Source organism: Magnolia sinica, chromosome 12, assembly GCF_029962835.1.
Source record: "Magnolia sinica isolate HGM2019 chromosome 12, MsV1, whole genome shotgun sequence".
In the NCBI taxonomy this organism is placed as follows: Eukaryota; Viridiplantae; Streptophyta; class Magnoliopsida; order Magnoliales; family Magnoliaceae; genus Magnolia; species Magnolia sinica.
The window spans coordinates 36,090,289-36,115,982 of record NC_080584.1 but is presented as its reverse complement, the minus strand read 5'-3'; the positions used below and the strand labels follow the sequence as shown (position 1 = coordinate 36,115,982).

Sequence of the window (25,694 nt, the reverse complement as noted above, 5' to 3'; positions counted from 1 at the left end):
CTGTCATCTCACATCAGCCAACCTATATAGGCTGGTCGGCAATGGAGATGGAGAGGGAACGGATTAGATGAGACATCAAAATCACCCAAGATGGTGTGGCCATTACTGTAAGGCCCACGTTGATGCATGTATTTTATATCCAGTCGTCCATTAGTTTTCTCGTATCATTCCAAGGCATTATCCAAAAACTGAAGTATGCCTAATTATAAGGTAGATCGTATGAAAAAAATATATATAGTGGTGATCATCAAGTGGACCGTACCATAAAATAAGTGATGATCGACCATTAATGGGCCACAAAAGTTTTAGATCAAAGTGATATTTGTTATTTTCCTTCATCTAGGCTTATGTCACCTTATCAATAGATTTGATGGCAAATAAACACTATGGAAACATTAATTAGATTCTTCCTACTTAGTTTTTAATGGCTGAAAGTTCAATCACCACTCTTTCCTATGGTATGGGCCACCTGATAATTGGATCTGCTTAAGTTTTGGAATCTTACCCTAAAATTAGCTGCTAAAATGGATGAACGGTGTGGATGGAAGTTACATACATCACAGTGGGTTCTCCAGTTAGGGATGCATATAAACATTAGGTAGAGCCCAAAAAGGTTCGAACGTTAACCAGCCCTTTTCCACTGTTTTCCATCATGTGCCCCACTTGGCATCATATCCCCCTTTTGGGGGTTTGAACGTTAACCAGCCCCTTTCCCTGGGTCCTCACTCTTGCTCCGGTGGTAGACTCTCGGAAGTTACGACACCTGGTCAAGGGTTCGAGTACCCATGGGGTGAAATCCCACTACTGCGTAAGTGTGTGGGGTGTGTGTGCGTGTGTAAAATAAAATAAAATATCCCCCTGCTTTTTCTGTCTCATGCCTTAAAATGACCTGCCAAATTAATCGAGGGAGTGGATTTCTCGCAACGTCATAATAGGCCCCACCTACAGTTGGGTACTCTACCGTGGGCCACTCAAGTAGTTTTAAGGCCCCCCATCAATCCCGTAATATAGGCTCCCATATCTATGGAAGTTGGTGGGATCCCTGAACATGGGCCCACCTTGATGTATTTGGCTTATATCCACACCGTCCATCTGTTTTGAAAACCCGTTCTAAGGCAAAGTCTGGAAAATGAAGTAGATTCAAATCTCAGGTGGACCATTATACATCAATTATAGTGGTAATAGGCCGTTAAAAACTTTTCATGGGCCACGAAAGTTTTAGATTAAGATGCTATTTGAGTGATCTAGGTCTTTGTGACCTTATCAATAGGTTGGATGGCAAATAAACATTCCGGTGGCCCTTGTGAAGTTTTTTTTACGGTGGGGATTCAATCACGACTACAACTCATGTCATAGCTTCATGTAAAAAATCAGCCATATTTGAGTCAGATGTGGCAAAATCAAATTCATACGATGAACACTATTGAAACCTTCCTGAGAGAGAGGTGATCAGTCCCAAGAACACTTTGTATGTTAAATGTGAGCCCCAATCTGCGGACCAAAGCAAGTATAAAAAATTGGGACCAATAGTTAATATGACTACCAAGAATGATAAAATGGTCTTTGAGACACCTTAATGACGCATTTCCATATGGAATCATTAGTCTAATAAACTGCTCTTTTCATCTTATTTTAAAATGAAAAACGTGTACTTGTAGGTATTTCTAAATAAGGGATATATTTTAAAATAAATAAAATTAGCAATTAACTCTCGACCTTTTCGGTAGCTCAGTTGTCATACTTGCCAGTACTATTGTACACGCACACACAAGTCCAAAGTGACGTAACTTCTGATGGGGATTTTCTCCTCATTGCTGGGTTCGAAGAAATCGAGCCAGTTTCGATATCATCGAAAATTGTCAGGATTTTTCACCGCTCGTTGCGGACGGTTTGGTCCTGTTTCGATATCATCGAAGGACTTTAGATGATATCGAAAGTTGTCGTCGAGAGACCTTCGATGACATCGATAATTGTAGGAATTTTTCACCCCTGCTCGCTGGACAGTTTTGGTCCTGTTTCGATATCATCGAAGGCTGTCATCGAGAGACCTTCGATATCATCGAAGAGTTACGCAGATGCAATTGCGGAAACGCAGATTCTGCGGAAATTATTTTCTATTTTGATTCTACCTCTTTCTATTCTTATATAAATGGGTATATACGGGATTGGGGTGTATTCTAGGGTATTCTAAGGTTTCCTAAAGGTTTTCTAGGAGGGCTTAGGGCTATCAAATGTGTGTGTGTGTGTGTGTGTGAGAGAGAAAGAAAGAGAGAGAGGAAGCTGGTGGAAGGGAGATTCTACTTGTAGAGGTGATTTACTTTGCAGTCCACGTCTCAGCACTTCTATGTCCTCGTAATCGGTGAGATCTCTCCGTTTTTCTTTTATTCTCTTCTTGTTCATATACTCCTGCGTGAGTGAAGAAGGTTTGATCCAAGCGGTGTGTGCTTGTGATCGATTGTAACATTCTACTTTATAGTGGATTGTTGATCTGGACGAGGTCTTGTGGTTTTTACCTCTTTGAAGGTTTTCTAAGTAAAATTCTCTGGTGTCATGTGGTTTATGCTTTGATTTATTTCATTGCTTTATTATCCCCAAAATTCTATTTTGTTTTGGGAGGCTCGATCCTAAGGTTTTGTGCAAGGCCTCCAACAAAGTGGTATCAGAGCTAAGTTCATTGAACGGGTAGGATCGGTTTGAATTATGGAAGGTGACTCATCAAGGATGATCAGCCTCAATGGTTCTAACTGGATCATATGGAAGGCTAAGATAAAGGACTTACTTTATTGCAAGGACCTATATTTTTCAATTGTAGGCATATCAGCAAAATCTAAGGATATGTCTGATGATGATTGGAAGAAAATGGACCGAAAAGCGGTGGGGTTTATTATACAATAGTTGGACGATTCCGTATTCCACCATGTGTCTACGAAAACTTCAGCCGCTAGCCTATGGTTGAAATTGGAAGGGTTGTATGAGAGGAAGACAGCCAGTAATAAAAATTTTCTGATAAGGCGACTTGTTAATCTCAAGTTCAAAGATGGTGGTTCTATGGCTAAGCACATGAATGAGCTTAGTAATATAGTAAACTAGCTCTCCGCTATGAAGATGGTCTTGGATGATGAATTGCAGGCTTTGCTATTGCTTAGTTCATTACTTGACAGTTGGGAGACATTGGTGGTGTCTCTCAGTAACTCCGCGCTAGACGGAAAGATATCCATGGAACAGGTAACCAGTTGTCTCTTCAATGAGGAAATAAGGAGAAATTTTCAGGGGTCTACTCAGCAAGAGGCCCTTGTGACACAGGAACGGATGAATGGAAAGAACAGGAAGGGCGGGAAGGCCCGAGATAAATCAAGAGGCAAATCAAGTACTAGGAAGGATGTTGAATGCTTGAATTGTGGCAAGAAAGACCACTATAAGCATGAATGTTGTAAGAATAAGAACGACAAGAAAGGAAAAAGAAAGGAGAAGGAAGATGAATCAAATTCCACTGTGGTCGCTTCATATGGCGACGTTATAGTTATTCTTTCAGCAGATCATGATGTATGTCTCATGGCTACGAGTCAGGACACCGACAGGGTGATTGACTCAGGAACCTCGTTTCATACGACTCCACGCAGGGACTTCTTCACAAGCTACAAGTCAGGTGACTTTGGGACCGTGAAGATGGAAAATTCTGGCGTATCGAAGATCGTAGGAGTCGGTGATATTTGTGTGAAGACCGATGTGGGCTGCACATTGGTTCTCAGGGATGTGAGGCATATCCCAGACATTCGCCTAAACTTGATGTCGACGAGAAGGTTAGATGATGATGGCTATGAAAGCAGGTTTGTTGGTGGGCGATGGAAGCTCATCAAGGGTTCGTTGATCACAGCCAAAGGAAAGAAGTGTTGCACCCTTTACAAGGCAAGTATCAATGTGTGCAAGGGTGAGCTGATCGCAGCGGAAGATTCAGTTATTAACATGTGGCACAGGCGTCTAGGCCACATGAGTGAAAAAAGGCTTCAGCTACTAGCGAGGAAGCAGATCTTTCCAGATGTGACAGGTACACTTCTCAAAACGTATATTGATTGTTTATAAGGGAAACAGTATAGAGTTTCATTTATTAAATCTGCTTCTCATGTTAATAAAGTACACTGACAATGGTGGTGAATATATTGGTGACTTTCATGAGTATTGTAAGTCCCTGGGTATACGATATGAACAAACAGCTCCCAAGACCCCCTAGCATAATGGTGTGGCTGAGCGAATGAATCGCACCATTGTAAAGAGAATTAGATGCATGTTATCCCATGCAAAATTGCCCAAGACGTTCTGAGGAGAAGCAATGCACACGACGGTGTATTTGATAAACAGGTCTCCATCAGCCCCATTGAATGGAGAAGTACCTGAGAAGGTGTGGATTGGACAGGATCCATCGTACAATCATCTCAGGGTGTTTACATGCAGGGCATCCGTTCACGTACCAAAGGACGAGAGGTCCAAGCTCGATATGAAGATCAATCAGTGTGTGTTCTTGTGGTACGATGATGGAAAAATCGGTTACAAATTGTAGGATCCGACCGAGAGGAAGCTCGTCAGGAGCGGAGATGTGGTTTTCTTTGAAGATCAGTGTATAGAAGACATTGGTAAGCAAGAGAAGCACCAGCCTAGTTCAGGTGAGCTAGAGGACATGGATCTGGTTATTCCTCCCGTGGTGTCTGATGACGGGGGAGTACAATAAGGTGCAGAGGACGAGGGAGTTCCTACAGAAGATGGAGCGGGAGAGCAACCCCCACTTGATCCACCTGCTGAGCCACAGGTGAGGAGGTCATCTAGGGACAGACAACTGTCGAAGAGGTACTCGCCGCATGAGTACATTATGCTCACTGATGGGGGAGAGCCAGAAAATTATTCCGAGGCCCTAGCCGACGAGCATAAGGAGGAGTGGCTGAAAGCTATGCAAGAGGAGATGGAATCCTTGTATAAGAACCATACCTATGATATGGTGAAATTGCCTAAGGGTAAGAAAGCTTTGAGTAACAAGAGGGTGTTCAGAAAGAAGGTTGAGCAGAAGAATTCACAGACGAGGTACAAGGCCAGACTTGTGGTGAAAGGGTTTGGTCAGAGGAAAGGCATATACTTCGAAGAAATATTCTCACCAGTGGTGAAGATGACATCCATACGAGTGTTGCTTGGGTTGGCAGCTAGCATGGATCTGGAGATAGAGAGCAGTTAGATGTTAAAACTGCCTTTTTCCATGGTAACTTGGAAGAAGAGATCTACATGCACCAATCAGAGGGGTTCGAAGTCAAGGGCAAAGAGCATATAATGTGTAGGCTGAGGAAGAGCTTGTATAGGCTGAAACAAGCTTCAGGGCAATGGTACAAGAAGTTTGACTCGTTTATGTTGAAGCATGGGTATGACATAATGGAGTCGGACAACTGTGTGTTCACGTGCAAGTTCTCAGATAATGATTTTTTAGTTTTGTTGTTATACGTTGATAACATGCTCATCATGGGAAAAGACATCAAGAAGATCGACAGGATGAAACAAGAGTTGGGCAAGTCGTTTATGATGAAAGACTTGACTAAACAGATCATAGGAATGGAGATAACCCGTGACAGAAGTAGTAGGAAGCTTTAGCTGTTACAAGAACAATATATTGAGAAAGTCCTAAAGCGGTTCAATATGAATGCAGTGAAGCCGGTCTGTACTCCATTGGATGGTCACTTCAGATTGAGCGATAAATAGTGTCCCAAGATGAAGGTAGAGGTGGAAGAGATAAAGAAGATACCTTATGCGTCAGCAGTAGGAAGTTTGATATATGCTAGGTGTGTACACGCAAAGACATAGCATATGCGATTGGTGTTGTCAGCCGGTATCTTGCCAATCCTGGAGAAGAGCATTGGGCAGCTTTGAAATGGATACTGCGATATCTAAGAGGCTCATTGTAACGCCCTAAAATTCGGGGGTCGAGCATAACTCAGCTCCCGAGTTTCAAAACATCACTTATGCAACATATTTAATGATGGATGTATGTTGACTGTATTAGTGCATAAAACATGGAATAGATTAAGCCAAAGCACAGATATAATTCAGGGATAAGTGAAGAAAGCAAGCGGAAGACTTATAGAAATATATGTGTATAAGTGCAAATCCCTGAAGTATATACACATACCAGGTTGCAATGTAAGTGTTACTATCAAAATTACAAGTATTAGATTACATCATTTAATTTTCCAAAAGAAATCTCAGCATCCCGCGCATCAGAACGAGGCTCACTAGAACCCGTCTGAAAACTGCATAAAAGAGAAACCAGCCTCATCATCATCCATCTCCCGCTCTGCCTCAGAAGTCGCATCAACATCTGCAACATCAGAACCTAAGACAGAGTTTGGTGGGTGTTTAACACCGCCCTAGAACGTGGGAGTGAGTGATCAACTCAGTGGAACAATAAGGCAAAGGTTAACATGTTATCAGTTCAATCAAGCAGTAATGATAAAGCAGAACAATTAAACATGTCCTAAGTACTCTTGTTAATGTAAGGATGTATGCAGAATGATGCGTGCCCTCACGCGTACATCGTCAGCGTCTTCATCTTACGTTACGCATGACACCACCTCAAAGTGCGCCACGTCTACAAAGCACATGCAAATGCAGTGCATGGATATGATTACTAAGTTGTTATTAGTCCTTTTCATATAGCAGAATTGGGAAGCTAAGGTACCTTCCTCATATCACCATCCAAACAGTGATCCATTCTAAGGTCGTCAATCCTAGACATCTCATACGATCATATGGTTTCAGGTCGTTGCAAAGGGCTCGTCACCAATCAATGCACGCCTATCACACCTTTATTACCACAGTTCGGCTTGTCACCTCAATGCGGTATCCAAGTATGCTCGAGGTCACTACAAAGGGCTCGTCACCAATCAATGTAGGTCGACAGCACGAATATAATGTCTCATACCACCATAATCGGCTCACGAGTTTAGTTGCTCACTGGTCACTACGGGAAGGCTCGTCACCCCAGCGTAGGCCGACAGCTCGACCACGGTGTCCCATACCACCATGTCCGTCTCATGAGTTTTAGCGGATTAAGGTACCATGGTTAATAGGATTCCATTGGTAAGTTCGGTACCCTAGATTCATACAGTAGCGTCCATACATGGTGAACATACATCGGACAATCGGGTTACTTGATGAACTCGACTAGCACAAGCGCACGTTGGGTTGAACGACATAGAGTGCACAAACACTCCGCGTGGCTAAACCACTGCCGCCAACTCTAATACGACTCGAGTTCGTCGAATACGTCCTACGTGGCGAAAGCAACCTCAGCCACGATCTTAAGGTTGATTACCGATTCCCTGGACTAATACATAGTCCCACACACACAACACTACAACAGAGATTCGTATTGAATGTAGAACAGTAAAGGAACAACAACTCAAATCATGTGGTACTCAAGCATTTGAAGAATATCAACTTAACATAAATGTAAGCATAAGTAATGCTTGAATTTAAACGACAAGGAATGTAACTTGCAAGAAGGAAATCATACACACTAGTGGGAGAGTTGAGAATCGCTCCTCAACGCCCATACTAGGTTGATATATCACACTTTAGATCATTCAGACATTTCTACAAAAACTTAGAATATATAATACAACATACATGACGTATGTCGAAATACACACATTTGGACAATCCCTTTTACCAAGGAGTTGCCGCACATACAAGTATCATAAGTACACGACAGATAATCATGGCAATCACATGGTCATATTTTATACGCATACGGTACTTTATACATACACATAGAATACGCAAATCTCAATATAACGCATGCATATCAGGAACGCAAAGTAAACACAACATTTAGCATGTGAAATCTCATCCATAACAAGAATAAATCATTCACTGGCATTGAAAACCTTGAAAACCATAACCTATACACTTAAAGTCCACACCTTAAGCCAGAAAAGAACACCGAACTGATTTCAGACGAGATGTCTTCATCAACGGCGACAAGATAACCTAAAACAAGAATAGAAATGAGATACAACAACACCAAGACTATTCTAAGCTCTAACACAGATTAGGGTTAGATTAACTTACCCAAAGATGAACTCAGAATTGTCAGAATAACGATTCAAAGTGAAGGTTCAAGGATGAAGAAGAACCGGAAAGAATCCAAGATGATTCACCAACTTCTCTCTCACTTTCTCTATCTTTTCCACTCTGTTTCTAAGCTAGGGTTAGGAAATTCGTATGGAAAAGAGAGCTAGGGTTTCAAGATCTATAAATAGGCCTAACATTGATGAAAATATCCCCAAGGCCAAGGTATACTTAGGGTATAACTAAAACCTGTCTCTCACGATCCAACGAAGCACTTCCGGTGGGCCTATTACCACGAAAGGTCGGACTTAAGCTCACTGACCATGGATCTAGGTCAAGCTGAGTTTTAGTACCAACCAGATCTTCAGATCAGCCGTGGCGGACGACACTCAATTCAACGGTCACTGAATCTTGATCAGGTCCACAAGCACAAGGATATGCCTGGGCCACCTTCCCTGATCAAAGGGTGAAATTGGGTCAGAATCCAACGGTCAGATTGCTTAAAATCATCGCGCAAGCGACACGACTCAGATTTTATAAAAGCTTATTAAATTTCCAACCGTTCTCATACTCCTCACTCCGAACTCAATCAAATCGACCCAGAACATCACATGGACTTGATTTTCGAGGTGATGACCAAGTCCAACATGGTGACCGCAACAGCCTAAGATCATCGCTATCGGACTTTCGATGCGCGGTCCAGGTCCGATCCAGAACTTTCAAAAATTTTCAAGAACAACTGGATTTAGCAATGGATCCCAGATTTTAGAGTAACATAGCGCTAACTAATCTATAGGTTTAGAGTCATACAGATACAATTTAACGTGATTGATGCAGATTTCACAAGCAATCGAGTATAGCGCTAATTACCCCAAAAACAACTACTTAAGGAAAGATTAGCACAAAATTTCCAGGGTCATTACACTCATCCAAGTTGAGCCTATGCTATGGTGACGAAAAACCTGTGTTAGAGGGCTATACAGATGCAGATATGGCAGGTGATATAGACTCCATGAAGTTTACATCAGGGTTCATGTTTATGTTTGCAGGGGGAGCGGTTTCTTGGCAGAATAAGCTACAGAAGGTCGTAGCATTGTCGACGACAGAAGCTGAGTACATTACAGTCACAGAGGCATGTAAAGAGATGCTTTGGATGAAGAGGTTCTTACAGGAACTTAGCCTGAAGCAGGAGCAGCACGTGGTCTATTGCGATAATTAAAGTGCTATACACTTGAGCAAGAATCTAAGTCAGCACTCTAAGTCGAAGCACATAGAGATTCGGTATCACTGGATCAGGGATACTTTGGAACAGAAGGTGTTATAGCTTGACAAGGTCTACACGGACGATAATGGGTCAGACATGATGACCAAGGCTTTGCTTAAGGGCAAGTTTGAAGTTTGTAGAAACCAAACTGGCTTGAAGAAGGTGAATTCCTCCTAAGTCGAAAGGGAGAGATTTGATGGAGATTTTCTCCTCATTGATGGGTTCGATGAAATCGAGCCAGTTTCGATAGCATCAATAATTGTCGGGATTTTTCACGGCTCATCGCTGGACAGTTTGGTCCTGTTTCGATATCATCGAAGGACTTTAGATGATATCGAAGGCTGTCATCGAGAGACCTTCGATGACATCGATAATTGTAGAAAATTTTCACCCCTGGTCACTGGACAGTTTTGGTCCTATTTCAATATTATCGAAGGACCTTAGATGATATCGAAGGCTGTCATCGAGAGACCTTCGATATCATCGAAGAATTCCGCAGATGCGATTGCGGAAACGCAGATTCTGCGGAAATTGTTTTCTATTTTGATTCTACCTCTTTCTATTCTTATATAAAGGGGTGTATGCGGAATTAGGGTGTATTCCAGGGTATTCTAAGGTTTCTTAAAGGTTTTTTAAGAGGGCTTAGGGTTATCAAAGGTGTGTGTGTGTGTGTGTGTGAGAGAGTGAGAGAGAGAGAGAGAGGAAGCTTGTGGAAGAGAGATTCTGCTTATAGAGGTTATCTATTTCGTAGTTCACGTCTCAACACTTCTATGTTCTCGTGATCGGTGAGATCTCTCCGTTTTTCTTTTGTTCTCTTATTGTTCATCCACTCCTGCATGAGTGAAGAAGATTTGATCCAAGCGGTGTGTGCTTGTGATCGGTTGTAACGTTCTACTTTATAGTGAATTGTTGATCTGGACGAGGTCCCGTGGTTTTTACCTCTTTGAGGGTTTTCCACGTAAAATTCTCTGGTGTCGTGTGGTTTATGCTTTGATTTATTTCATTGCTTTATTGTCCTTATAATTCTAGTTTATTTTGGGAGGCTAGATCCTAAGGTTTTGTGCAAGGCCCCCAACAGCTTCTACATATCAATGATGATGGGTCTATCAAGAAGCATGTGCTTTACATCTGCCCAGTCTATCCATTTTGAAAGATTATTTGAAGCTATGTTTTCAAAAATAAATCGGATCCAAATCTCAGGTGGATCAAACCACGTGAAAGAGCGGTGGTTCACCATTAAAATTTTCTTACGGGGTACAAAAGTTTTATATCAAATTGATAGTTGTGTGGTCCCCTCATCCATGTCTTTGTGACCGTATCAACATGTTGGATGACAAATAAACATTCCAGTGAGCCCCACCAAGTTTTTAATCGTGGATATTCAATCTCCATGTTTTCTGCGGTGTAGTCCACTTAAGATTTGAATCTGCTTCATTTTTTGGTATCATGCCCTAAATGAGTTGTCATAATGGATGAATGGCCTGGATGTAAGGAAGTACATCACGGTGGGCCCCACAGTCAGGATCCACCAAAGCTGTGTCCCGTTAAAAGCTGTCCAATCGATTATTTGGGATGCGGATTTCCTCTAAAAGCTTTTGCATAAGTTAATGCAATAGGATGAGCCCACTGTGATGTTCGTTGTACATTCACCCTGTCCATCAGTGATGCAAGATCATTTTAAAACATGTGACAAAAAATAAAGTGGACCTAAAATTCTAGTTGGATACATGAGAGGAAACAGTGGAGATTCAATGACCATTGTTCAAACATTTTTATACCCACAAAAATTACCTGCGGGGATATATATATATATATATATATATATATATATATATATATATATATATATATATATATATTATTGTGTGTTTTCGCTTCATCATAAATGGTTTGGAAGCCCAAAAAGATTTCAACGGCAAGAAACTCTTACCCTCATTTTCCTTTATCCTACGGTGGCTTGAGTTTTGGATACACCTCATTTTCCATTTCCTAAAATGACCTTGCAAGATGGGTGGACAGTTGAATTTCTAACAAACATTACGCTGGCCCCACCTGCCGTCCGATTGTTTGAGAGTATAGAGCAATCAACCGTGGAAACGGATTGGCTACCAACCAGTCGCCACCTGCCGTCCGATTATTTGAGAGTACAAGGCAATCAACCGTGGAAACGGATTGGCTACCGACCCTGCCACTGGCTAATGGCTGGTCGGTGCTCTGTGGACCCAACCAAGATGTATGTGTTATGCCATCCACCCATTCTTCCAGATCATTTTATGGTAGGATCCCCGAAATGAAGTTGATCTAAATCTCAGGTCGATCCCACGGTGTTGATTCGACACCCACCATTAAAAACTTCTCGGCACCGCAAAAGTTTTGGATCAAGCTGATACATAGTTTTCCCTTCATTAGTGTTTACGACCTAATCAACAGGTTAAATGTCAAATAACCATTACAGTGGGCCTTGGGAGGTTTTTAATGGTGTGCATTCAATCACTACTGTTTTCCCATAATGTGGTCCACCTAAGATTTAGATCTACCTCATTTTTGGGACCAAGCACTAAAATTATCTTTCAAAATGGATGGGTGGTGTGGATTAAACACATAGATCATGGTGGGTCCACGTAGCACTGACCATGGCCACCTCGCGTGGCAGCCTGATGCGAATTTCCTGCACTCAAGTTCGCCCAAAACGCAAGGACTGAGCGTACACGGTTGAAATATTCACGGGGCTAAGGAAGTTTCGAATTAGTCTAATATTTGTATTTTCAGTTCATTCCAATAGGAACGACCTTATAAACAGAATGAATGGCATGTAAACGTTACTTTCAACCTCGGGGAGCTTTTAACAGTAGGAATTTCCCGACCCACCTTTTTCGCTATCGCGGCCCACTTGAGTCTTGATTCCTGCTTACCTTAGGTCTATACTAAAATGAATTAAAAAAACAGATGGGCGCGGTGGATTTCTAACAAACATAACAGTGGCTCCACTTCCGTGTGGCAGCGTCACTAGCCAAACGACCAAACCGCGTCCATCAACCGTTGGTCCAGTCTGGGGCTCGAGGAGCTGACGCGCGCCACCTGCTTGCAGCAGCAAGGAAATGGGATTGGTACTGAGTTACTCAGTAAGCTTTTATCCTGCTGAGTAAACTCATTTGAGCCTCCTAATGTGGAATATCCACGCCCTCAATCCGTTTTTCCAATCATTTTAGTGGTTGAGTCCAAAATATAAGTATTCCTAAAGCTCAAATGGATCACATGAAAGGAAACAGCGGGAATAATGATTTTCACAGTTGAAACCTTAATAGGACCCAAAGTGATCATTCTTTGTCATCCAACCTCTTCATAAGATTAAAAAGACATGGATGAAGGGAAAAAACATATCAACTTAATCCAAAACTTTTGTGGGCCCTAAAAAATTTTCAACGGTAGAATTTCAATTCACATTGTTTTCCATGGTGAGGTCCACTTGAGATTTGGATATATTTCATTTTTGGTTTCCAGCCGTCAAATTATCGGGAACGGGTTGGCTACTCCCCCGACACCAGCCCAATGGCTGGTGGTTAGTGCTCTGTGGGCCCCACCATGATGTATGAGTTTCATCCATGCTGTCCATCGATTTTTATGGATCATTTTACAGTATGGGACCAAAAATAAGGTATATCCCAATCTCAAGTGGACCACATTACAGGAAACAGTGTTGAATGAGCGTCAACTATTAAAAACATTTTGGGGGCTATAGAAGCTTTGGATCAAGCTGATTTTTGTTTTTTCCCTTCATCTGGGACTGTATGACCCAATCAACAGATTGGATATCAAATAAACAGTACAGTGGGCCTTATGAGGATTTTAATGGTGGATATCCAATCACTATTGTTTTCATGTGGTGTGGACCACCTGAGATTTATATACTCTAATTTTTGCATTCAAACCCTAAAATAAGATTAAAAAATGATAAACGGAGCGGATGAAAAACATTCATCATGGTAGGGCCCACAGAGCACCGACCATCAGCCACGGGGCTGGTGGCAGGGGGAGTAGCCAATCCGTTTCCCAAATTATCTGTTATAGTGGATGGGCCGGAGTAGATAAAATATGTAAATCGCGGCGGACCCCACAGAGTTTACTCAGTACGCAATCCGCTTCAGCAGCGAGGTCAGTGGAGTGTGTTACACCAGCCAATCCAGTTCCGTGTTTTAAGATTTATACGAGAGAGAGAGAGAGAGAGAGAGAGAGAGAGAGAGAGATGGGAAGCGAGGAGGAAACGGTGGAAAGTAGGGAATGGGTGTTGTCCTCATACATTCCTCAGGGCGTGCCAACTTCCGACCATCTCAAGATCCGGACGGTGAGGATAGACGTTGGTGTTGACTCCATTCCGGACAGCCATGTGGCCGTGCAGATCTTATTTATATCCGTTGATCCATATCTCCGGGCCATGATGACTGGCCAAGAAGACGGGCTTTACCTCAACCAGTTCCAGCTTAACCAGGTAATCCCATGTCTTCCACGAAATCCCTATCGTTTTAATTGTAGGTCCGAAAATTCACATTGCTTCGAGCATTTTCAATCTACCAGTTGCTTGTCTTCCATCCTCGATGGATACAATGATTTGGTCCATCTGGATGGAGGACGACCGACCGACGGTAGGAAACCACAGGGGCTGTAATGGCTATAAGGGGATATTGTCATCTTTGGGTTTCATCCACACCGTCCATCCATTTTTCCATATAATTTTTGGTTATATGCCCAAAAATGAGGCAGTTCCAATTCTCAAGTGTTCCACACCACAGGAAGCAGCGGTAACAATGACACTCACCGTTGAAACGTTCCTAAGCCTACTGTGATGGTTAATTGCCATCCAACCTGTTTTCATAAGGTCCCATGGACCTAGTTAAAGGGAAAACAAAAATATTAGATTGATCCAAAACTCATGTGGCCCTGTCCGCAATTCGTCCATATCCCGTTTCGGTTAGATTCGTGTGGGTCACACGTATATGAGGTTAACAATCAAAAGATTATAATAAGTATATGAATCGAATTCCAAGAGAATGTTATCACGTGCCTTGTCACATGCCTTGCACAGAATGAACAATCATTAAGGCGCAACCGAGTTCAAGCGACTAAACGATTAGTTAACTAGGGGTCGACTCATTACGAATTATGCTCAACGAGGATAAAAGATTTAGGAAATGCAAGATCGTGGGAGGAATCTAGAAGCAAAATGAGGGCAAAAACAGTTATGGTAACTGTCAGATCGTGAGAAGGATCCAGAATGGTTGGATCAGATCTATAAATAAAAGAAAATTTCAACAGGAAAATTTGTCTTACACCAATCCAAACAAATCAACAAATCAATTATCTTCAATTATCTTTCAATTATCCTGTCGAATTTATATTTCATAGTATAATCACAGTTTTTATCAAGCAATTCCTTTCCTTTAGAACATTTACTTATCGCATTTGTTTACTTTCTTTAGCATAATTCGTAGCCTAAATACAGTAGTTGATAGCTATAATCTAAATACCCTTTAGCAGTCGATTTCCATTTATCACTTTACATTCTACTTTTTACGTATTAAGAAAGTCCTTTCGTGCAGAAGGCAAGGAGAAATACATCATCAGATGACGAACTCAACCCTCTGATTATCGCCTGATCCATTTATGCTTTAAACGAGTGATTGAATAGGCAACCGATCTCCTCAGATCTCGGTCATACTTAGTGTCTGCCTACTTTGCCGCTCAGGGTCATTATTGTTTGGTTTGAATTGGAACTACAATCACAAGTTTAGCATGCCTACGAACTTGTCAGCCATGTTGGAAAGAGGAACGTCAAAACAACGACGAACAATTTTCTAGCACGCCTGGTGGGGACCTTATTATAGGTCACTTATTTGATCATTGCTAAAATGCAATGGAGGAGTGACAGAATTGCCGGGAACGAACCCACAACGCCGACTGCACCACCTCTGGTGGATGACTTGCAGGTCCAAGCACTTCCAAGTGAAATTACTTTGAATGTTAATTCGACCGAAAACCAAGCAGGGCCATCAACGGCTCATCCTATTCTTCCAGGCGAGGTATCAATGGTACTAAGGGATGTATATACAAGTAAAGGTGTACACAAGTTGAACCAAGTTGAGCTTGGCACAGCTCGACTTGGCTTGGCCGCTAGTTAACCCCATCTTGAACTCGAATCGGCTTGGTCCTTAAGTTTGACTGGCCAGCTCAGCTTGGTTTGGTCAGCAGATCATGCAGTTCGAGCCGAGTTCGATCCAAGATTGAGCCAAGTTCGCCTTTGCAGCATTTTCATAAACACGTGGACCGCACCTTCAAATTCTCACTGTATGTAAAACAACACGATTGGTTTTACAGGTATTTTATCAAACACCTTGTAGGCAACATCAAAATCAAGAAAAAAGGATATTTGTTTTATATACATACCTTCCTTACCACTAGTGCCACACTTCATTGAGTCATTTCATCAAACACTAGGTGAGCAACATCAATATCAAAGTAACCGAGTAACCGAACTAATTTGATCCGAGTTCGATTCGAGTTGGAGTTTGATCCGAGTCGAGTCGAGCTTGGACAAGCTCAAACTTGATTCGAAAATTTTTTCAAGCTTAAAAAATCAGTTTAACTTTGCTCGAACTCAGTTTCGAACTGAGTTTTAATGTCTGCGGTCCATCCACACCGTCCATCCATTTTCCCATCTAATTTAAGGGGTTGATTCTAATTTTTTTTAAAAAAAACTAAGATTATACCACAAGAAACAGTGGTGATACTGATTTCCACCGTTGAAACCTTTCTCAGCCCTGCAGTGATGTTTATTGGTCATCCAAACCATTAATAAGATCATACAGACGTGGTGAATGAAGGGAAAATTCAAATATAAGCTTGATCCATTCATCAAAGACTTCTTTGGCCCTTAAAAAATTTTCAACGGTAGATGTTCAATTCAACTATTTTCTACGGTGTGGCCCATTTGAACATTGTATATGCTTTATTTTTGGGCTAAAGCCCTAAAATTATCTGGTAAAATGGAAAGATGGATCGGATAAAATACATAAATCAAGGTGGACCTCACAGAGCTTAATAAATTTGTAATGGTGGCCTCACTCTCTCCACTGTTTTCTATGGTGGGGTCCACTCGAGCTCTGGATCTGACCTATTTTTTGGCTCATGCCATAAAATGATCTCTTCAAATGTATGGACAGTGTGGATACAAAAAATATATCATGGTGGGACCCACATAACTTGGTGACGTAATGTGCCCCGTCAATGACGAGGTGGGATTGCATACTGAGCATAGTACGCTCTTATCTTACTGAGTAAACTCTGTTGGGTCCACTGTGATTGTATGTGGTTTATCCATGCCGTCCATCCGTTTTTTACTGATCATTTTAGGTGTTGAGCCCAAAATTAAACCATATCCGCAACTCAAGTGGACCACATTACAGAAAACAATGTTGAATGAGCGTTAACCATTAAAAACGTTTTGGGAGCCATAAAAGCTTTGGATCCTGATATTTATTTCTTCCCTTCATCTAGGTCTTTAGGACCCAATCAACAGATGATGTCAAATAAACAGTACAGTCGGCCTTAGGAGGATTTTAATGGTGGATATCCAATCCTTATTGTTTTCCTGTGGTGTGGTCCACATACGATTTACATCCCTAAAATTTTTGTATCTATCCCTAAAATGATCCATAAAAATGGATGAACGGAATGGATGAAACAAATACATTATGGTGGGGTCCACAGAGCACCAACCACCAACATTAAAGCAACTGACATTTAATGCTTTGTGCATTTTAATGCAACTAAGCTTATTATTTGGTGTGGTCCACTTGAGTGTTGGATCTGCCTCATTTTTGTGCTCATGCCTTAAAATAATCTAAGAAAAGGGATTAACGACTTGGATGTACAGATACATCATGGTGGGCCCGCCCACAGAATTGCCCGTTCGGAGCTAGGGATGGGCGGGGGTAGTATGCAATTCGCGTCTAGACCCGGAAGATACTGACAGGTTGCGTAGCCAGATTGGTTACTGAAGTGACGCACCAAGTTCTATGGGGCCCACCATGATGTATGTGTTGTATCTACACCGTCCATACATTTGGCTATATCATTTTAAGGCATGAGACAAAGAATGAGTCAAATCCAAATCTGGAATGGACCCCACCATAGAAAACAGTGGGGAGAGGGACGCCCACTGTTGAAACCTTCCTAAGGTCCACTATGATGTTTATCTGAGATCCAACCTGTTTATAAGTTAAGACAGACATGAAAGTAAGGGAAAAAATAAATTTCAGCTTGATTGAAAACTTTTGTGGCCCTTAGAAATTTTTAATAGTGGGCGTCCCTCTCTCCACTGTTTTCTGTGGTGGGGTCCACTCGAGCTTTGGATCTGACTCATTCTTTTTCTCATGGCCTAAAATGATATCTCCAAATGGATGGACGGTGCGGATACAACATACATCATGGTGGGCCCTATAGAACTCGGTGACGTCACTTCAGGGTCCACCATGTCATTTATTTTCCTTCTGACATGTTGTAAATATAAAATCCACTGTTCATCCGGTGATCCGTACATACAAAAGCTGCCTGATTAAAAAAAGACTATGGTAGGCCACACCAATGGGAGGAATGTAAAACTGCTTCCAAATTGAGATGGAGATGATGATTACGAGCCACCACGCAACTCTATGTGAGTCTAGACCAAAAATAGTCCCCATCATTGATATGTATATTTCTCAAATTTTACTTCTTCAGTTCTTCTTTTGCTTTTCAATGAATTGGTTGTGGTTTCATACATGACTATAATATATTTATAAATATCATGCATCCAATTTAAATATAATTGCATTAGTTTAGTTAAACATCGCATAGCTTAGGACCCTATACAAAGGAAACTTATTATGTGCATATTTTTTTTTTGAGATGTTATGATTTAAAAGTGTGTATTAAGGGCTTTTTTAACAATCCCCATAGTTTCATTAAAAATTTCAGCCACTTCCTCAATGTTTCCCCATGTTTCCCAAAAAGTGCGATAAATTATGCGATACAAACGATATATCCCATGCGATAACCGATACATATCTGTATCCCAAGGGTGCGATACATAGTGCGATACCGATATTTCGAACACTGCTAGTAATGAAAAAAACTGGTAAGATAAGAGTGTGTGTAGATTTCAGAAATTTAAATCTAGTCACTCCCAAAGATGAATACCCTATGCCTATGGCTGACCAGTTAATTGATCGAGCTGTTGGGCATGGGATCGTGTCATTCTTGGACGGGCATTCAGGGAATAATCAGATATATAACCTTGGATGACATACCAAAAAAAATATTTAAGTGCCCGGGACCCTTAGGTATTAACTGTTAGGTGGTCATGCCTTTTGGTTTGAAAAATGCTGGAGCGACATATCAAAGGGCGATGAATGCCATTTTTCATGATATGATTAGCCAATCTATGAAAGTCTACATTGACAACGTGGCAGTCAAGTCTGTCGATGCGGAAGATCATTTGGCCCATTTGCATAAATCCTTCGAACGAATGCGAGCCCATAAATTAAAAATGAACCCAATGAAGTGTGCCTTTGGGGTGTCGGCAGGTAACTTTTTAGGATTCCTCGTACATCAGAGAGGAATTAAAATCGATTAGAATAAAGCTCAGGCTGTGATTGATACAAGGCGACCAAGGACCAAGGTCGAGTTACAAAAGTTTTTAGGCCATCTTAATTTCTTATGACGATTCATATCTAACTATGCCTGTAAGACTAACGTCTTTTCTCCATTATTGAAATTAAAGCAAGGGGCTGAATGTAACATCCTAGATTTTTTCTATTTTGGATTTTTTTTAAAAAAAATCCTTGAAATTTTTTGATATAACTAGCCTAGGTTGTCACTTACTGACCTTTGATGCTCGAGATGAGCTTATATGCGGGTGATACCGGTAAAGAACTGCTGATTAATCAACCATAAGAAGCCAATAAATCTGACCGATCACTTAAACATCGAGTTTAGTCTCAAGATTTATTCACATAGGGTCCAAATCTGGCTGACTTATCATTGACTAATCGAGGCAACTTTAACTAAATAAAAAACTACCTAAAGCCGAGATAACTAGGGGTCAGATCTTAATTAACAAACTAAATCAACTCAGCTACTCATTTATCCTACGAACCAGTGGTATAGAGTAATTATAACCGAATCGCCATTTTTGCTAATTGCGATAGGCCACACTATGAACTTAGCTAATCCGGACCCTAATCATTGCGCACAAGAAATCTCCCTACCCAATTCACTCCAGAAATGCCCTGATTATCCGAATAGGCTCTAGACTATTCATTAGTAGGCCATTAAACCTGAAGCTATAGAAAGATGTTCGTCTTAGTGGGCTTAACATCCGTCCTGGGTGACGAACCAAGAAAGTACCCAAAACTACTCAACTTGGGCCAGGGGCCAAGCGCTTGAAACGCGCGAATCCCCCAGGCAAAAATCTGAAACTTAAGTGAAATAGCCCCCTACTCTTTCAAGAAGTTGCAACTTTCTGATCATTAGATTACAAACAAACTCAAGGTACGAGTTAATGATATTTCCCCGCTCCCAACCGTATAGCCACGCCCCCAATCGTCCATTGCGAATGGGGTCCCCACGGTTAATCGAAGCATTCGATCTCCACCCAATTGTGACTAATCATAGATCCCATGGTGGGACAGTTACCCCTTGGTATGGATGGGGTAAAGGGCCCCCAAAAGGGCCTCGTAGGCCGAAAAAAGCCCCCCCCAAGGGACAGGTTCAATAAAAAGGGGGATCCCAGGGCCATTTGTGCACAAATCTGGGACTATAAGAAGCCCATAATTTAACTCTCTCACTCCCATACGAAAATTAAATTACAACAAGGAGAGGGAGTGAGGAGAAGAGAAGAGAAGGGTATTGGGGAGCTGATTTGGGAGAATTCCCCACCACCACTAGCCGCAACCTAGCTCATGACCACGCCGCACCATAGGAAAACAACCCGGTGACAAGAAGAGGTAACTATTGAACCCTTCTTGTGATTTGGGCCTTAGGGGCTAATTGCATGTGCCCTTGTAAGCTAACCTCGCTAGTGCATGACATCGACATGCCGATCTACGGGACCCTAATCCTAGGAGTGGGCCTAAGAATCGACGAACCACTTCAAGGTGTAGACCATTACCCTTAGGTTGCCAATTATCAAACCCATTTTATAATTAATGATTTGTGTAGTGAAAATGTGATCACATGCTTACCAGTGTGTACCCTTTCGATTGATTGCCCTCCATGAATTGTAAATTATGCGTAGTGTAGCTTGAACATATGATTTAATGCTAGAATATGTTGAATTTACTAAAATTTCTACCAATGCCCTACATTATTATAACGCCACGGTTTTCGAAACCCAAGTATATGACTTGTTTTCCAAAAACTCGAGTGTTAATCTTTAAATATAGCCAAATTCTAGGTATTTTTTTCTTTCTCAGAGTTAGCAGTTAATAGAAGAGGAACAAATCAAATATAAGGAAAATTTGCATATACATTCAAAATATACGAGCGGATGCCCAAAGGGCTTATACAAACCAATGTCCCATTACTAACAAATACAAGAAATAAATATTAATTTAACATATGAAACATAATAAAATGTAGCTAAGCTTGAGCTGCAAGATCACACAGCTTCTCCTGAGCAAATGTAGCCATCCATCCCTAATAGTTGTACCATGTTTCTCATCAGTCTAAACATGAGTATCATTTTAACGACCTGCATTACTTGTACGGTTATATATTCGATGAATGAGTGGCCCACTCAGTGTGAATTTTCCTCAAGATTACACACCATTGCATTAGTCAAGCATAATTTTAAACAATAAGACATTCAAAACAATACACGATGCAGTCTTATTAAATGCATGGATGCGTGAGTGCACATCAACTGGGGATACTTATCCAGTTGGCTTTTGGGCAAAACCCATGCATGTGGCCAGTCACTAGCGAAAGTACATCCCGTACGTGCATAGTGACCAAGCTCACAAAAGAAGCCAACCACCAACGAAAGTATATATAATATGTGTGTAGTGGCCTATGACCAGTCACCGGTGAAAGTACACCTCATATGAGCATAGCGACCAATGGCTAGTCACTAGCGAAAGTACATCTCGTACCCGTGGCCAGTCACCGGTGAAAGTACATCTCGTACATGCGTAGTGACCAAGCGCATAAAAAGAAGCCAACCACTAGCGAAAGTACATATATACGTGCATAGTGGCTTATGGCCAGTACCAGCAAAAATACATCTTGTATGTGCGTAGTGACCAGTGACCAGTCACTAGCATAAGTACATATTATACGTGCGTAGTGACCCGTATGCTATAAATGCTTGATTAGTCCAACCGTTATTATTCCAATTACAACTAGTCAATTTAAGAAAGCTTAAAGGTCACTATGAGGGGCTCGTCACCCAGTATAGATCGACAGCTCGGACATAATGTCCCATACCACTATCCCCAGATCATGAGACTTCAATATTAGGATGTTTAATGGTAACCTCCAGAACTAGTGGCCAATCATAATTTAACAAGTGGAACTTATCATTGCATGATTATATAAAAATAATCTATCAAGCCACTTATGGCAATATCAAATCGAAGCCACATGTATGGGGCCGATATCAAATCAAAACCATATAGGGAAAATATCAAATCAAAGCCGTAGAGGCCAAGTACCAAGTCAATGCGATAAAAAGGGGATCATCCCCAAAAGCCACATAGGCAAAAAAAGCCCATGGATGGTAAGTCCACCTCAATGTTCCATTTAATCCATCTGTCAAAGTGATGGGGACATCACCCACACACGCGCACTCACGCCGCCACCCTATGCACGTACGCTAGAAGGAGGGCCCCACCGTCGATCTGGATCGATGACGACGTCCAGGGAGGGCCTCCTAGTTAGAAGACGGAGTTTCTGTTCAAGAGAGTGGGCCTGATGGCCAAGAAAGCCCATCATGGGATCTCATGATCGTGGCCCACCAGTCGGATTGATTTCATATTTTAGGTTTTGCTTATTTATGTTATTTAGAACATCGTGAACGCTTTAGATTTCTTTGATTGATTTTTATTTTAGTTTACTTCATTGCCAAGTAATAGGTTGCGCGCATGGAGCAAGTTTTGGGTTATAAGGTTTTCCTATAAATAGGAACCCCTTGTAGTTCTTTTGATTCATTGAAGATTAATAAAAATTCTGCGTTTTCCTACTCTCTAAGTTGTGAAGCCTAATTGGGTGTGAAGCCCTCCCTTCATCGAAGGGTTAACTACCGTGGTGCGAAGCCACATCTATCCCGATTCGCCCCCATCCATCGCCATCTCTACTATCCATCTTCTATCATCCTTTCTTCTCATCTCACCTCATCATCTACACTTTGGATCAATCATTTATTGCAGTAATTCTCCTCCCCACAACAGAATTTCAGAATCTGGCCCTACAGGAGGGCTGAAACTTCGCCGGAGCACCATGCACAAACCGTATATCGAATCGAGCTGAGATTTGGAAGTTTTGGAGTCCATCCCTAGCTAACTAGGGCTATGGTGGCCTTTTTCTGAATAGTGGGCCCCACATACGTGCGGCCGGGAACACACGCATGTGTGTCTGGGCTATTGTTGTTATCCACGTGTGCGGTACTTCTTTGCTTTGTCTCTCTCCTCTCTTTCACTCTGCTTTCACCCAAAATCTCTAAACCTAACTCTAAATTACTCAAATTTCCAATTTTATGTCCCTTTTCTTACCCTAGGGTTCCCCAAATTGAAATTTATGAATCCCTTGGATTAGGGACTGATTACTATGCATGTGTGGATGATTATTTCTTATCTTTGAGTATCATTTGGTTCATAATTTTTAGTGATCCGGCCCTATCATGTGTAGGCCTGGACCCGTATAGATTCCTCTTAATTGAATGTTTAGACTTTCATGTGGGATATGGAATTTGTGTAATTGTTTTTTAACTAACGTGATCTTAAGCCTGAAGTCTCACATATCATATTTAATTTTTATGTCTTGCATCACAAAGTAGCCACTAGGTCGAGGGTCTATTATAATCACAATCAGTCAAGTTACATCCCAAGTCTAGATCTACATATATAAGTGGGGTTCTTCACTAATAGATGTGGCAATTCAAATTTCATAAGCAATCCATAAGTGATCCATAAGCATAAGAAGATATACAAGTACAACATATAGATGTGCATACAAGGTAAATGTTGAGCATATAATTTGCTAATCATATTCAATAACTAGCACAAGTAATCATGAATTAAAGGCATAAATTATCAGTTGATATTAAAATAGAAACTATCGCTTAAGCTAATTTGAAAGCGGATAGCTCAAGGGGAAGAAATCATCATCTCCCGAGTTAAATCACCAACTAATGCTGCTAAGAAGTGCATGCATCCTTATGATAGAATCCTCTCGTCAAGAACGGCTACGACGCGTCGACGAACAGGTCAACTCAATAGTACAATGATTCGACTTAGTGGTATATAAGAATACCCGATGCGAGGGCTAGATCCAACTTGGAATCAAACTGAGGTTGTTCCTGGTGTTTGGAGATGAACATGCGCAGCTTCGAGCCTCAAAACACTCACACAACTCAAACTCAGGTCGAGCGAGTGGGGTCGAGTGAGTCGGGTCATGCCAACTTGGCAAAGGAAAATCGAATCCTCCTCTTTCTTCTTCTTCTTATCTTTCTTTTCTTTTCTTTCTTCTCCTTCTCCCTCTTTTCATCTGCTAAAGGTCTAGCAAGGATCTGGACCGAGTCAACTCAGACTCAACTCAGCAACCAGCACATGACCCAGTCGGATCCAATGCAACCGACACTCTTCTCTCTCGTTTCCCTTTCTCCTCTCTCTCTCTCTCTCTCTCTCTCTCTCTCTCTCTCTCTCTTCTTCTACTACTCAGTTCAGCAGGGTTCATTGAACCCAACTTGATCTGACTGAGACTCAGTGAGTCGAGTCCAGTCGCATCAACAATGACTGTCTGCTTTCCCTTCTCCCTCTTCTTCCTTTTTCTACTTCTCTGCTTCTTTCTCTCTAGACTTCCATGAAGTCTGGACTCGACCAGACCCATCCGACTCAGACCAAACTCGTTGCAGTTTGAACGGGAAAGAAGCTCCAGCTTCAATGGCATTTCAGAAATAGCATGGTGTTTCTTTGAAATGATGCTAGTGGGTGGCTTAGATTGATCCCTGGAAGCTTGTGGAAGTGACCTTTTGAAGCTTCATGGAGGTTAAGGTGGTGGGTTTGATGGAAGAAGGAAACGGTTGCTTGTCGAGTTGCCGTAAAAATGTGGGAGCGAGATCCATTGCCACTCGATGCTCTGACCTTAAATCAAGCCCTGAACTCCCTCAGAGCTGTCAGATGAGACTAGAAGGCTAGAATCTAATCTCGTTATCTAGCTTTTTAGAATATAGGTAGTATAAATGAGGCCTTAGCATCGGTTTTCTTTGTGGAACCCTAATCCACGTGAATAGTGAATAGATGATTTGGATTTGTCTAAACAAAAGGGTTGTGATTGGAGGAGGGATCCTCACATGGATCACAACAGCTAGCTGGAGAAAGGGGTGGGGATCATTTCTATTTTTTTTTTAATAAACTGAATGCTTGTGTGAGGGTGACTTTTGGTTGTTTTTCAGCACCCGCATGCACACCTACATCTATGTGGATCCCACCATCCTGGACGGATTTGAGAGGCCTACAATATCAATGGTTTGGATCGGCTCAAGGTGGCCCACATTGATCATAATGGGTTGGTTTCGAAGGGGCTGGAAACACAATTCTAACGCATGTTAGCCTTCTTGTGATTGACGCCGTGTGTACTCACAGGCTTTCCAACACGTGAACACTTGGGGTTTTGATCAACTTTTCATGGACTCCATGATGGACGGTTCAAATCATCCAAGGAAATGATCACGGTGGGCCACAGACATTCCAAACAGACATTACATGATCATCCGAGTGTGGGCAGGAAAACTCGAAAGGAAGGAGGATTCCTTCCTCATTTGTCGGGTCAAACCCGATTGACCAGGGCTGTGTTCCAATGCACGTACACTACCAATGTGGGGTCCACAGTGACGCCCTGTACAATCCACACCGTCCATTCACCTTGGAGTTCCCAAGTAGGGCCTTTAACCGAAGATCAGGTAGATCCAAAGCTTAGGTGGCCGATACCAACTGAATCATGATCTTTAAGTGTCGATTACAATTGTTCCGATGGTTAGATTAATTCTAATTTGAACGTCAATGGTCAAAAGGGTCCT

At 41.7% G+C, this 25,694-nt stretch overlaps 1 protein-coding gene across 1 annotated transcript in view; it reads left to right on the top strand.

The window, feature by feature from the left end:
• Positions 1 to 25,694, top strand: part of LOC131220019 (2-alkenal reductase (NADP(+)-dependent)-like) — a 63,312-nt gene that overhangs the window by 14,717 nt on the left and 22,901 nt on the right. Inside the window, exon 2 of the mRNA XM_058214994.1 lies at positions 13,516 to 13,853. Within this exon, the coding sequence (XP_058070977.1) occupies positions 13,516 to 13,853 (338 nt within the window). The remainder of the gene's footprint in view (positions 1 to 13,515; positions 13,854 to 25,694) is intronic.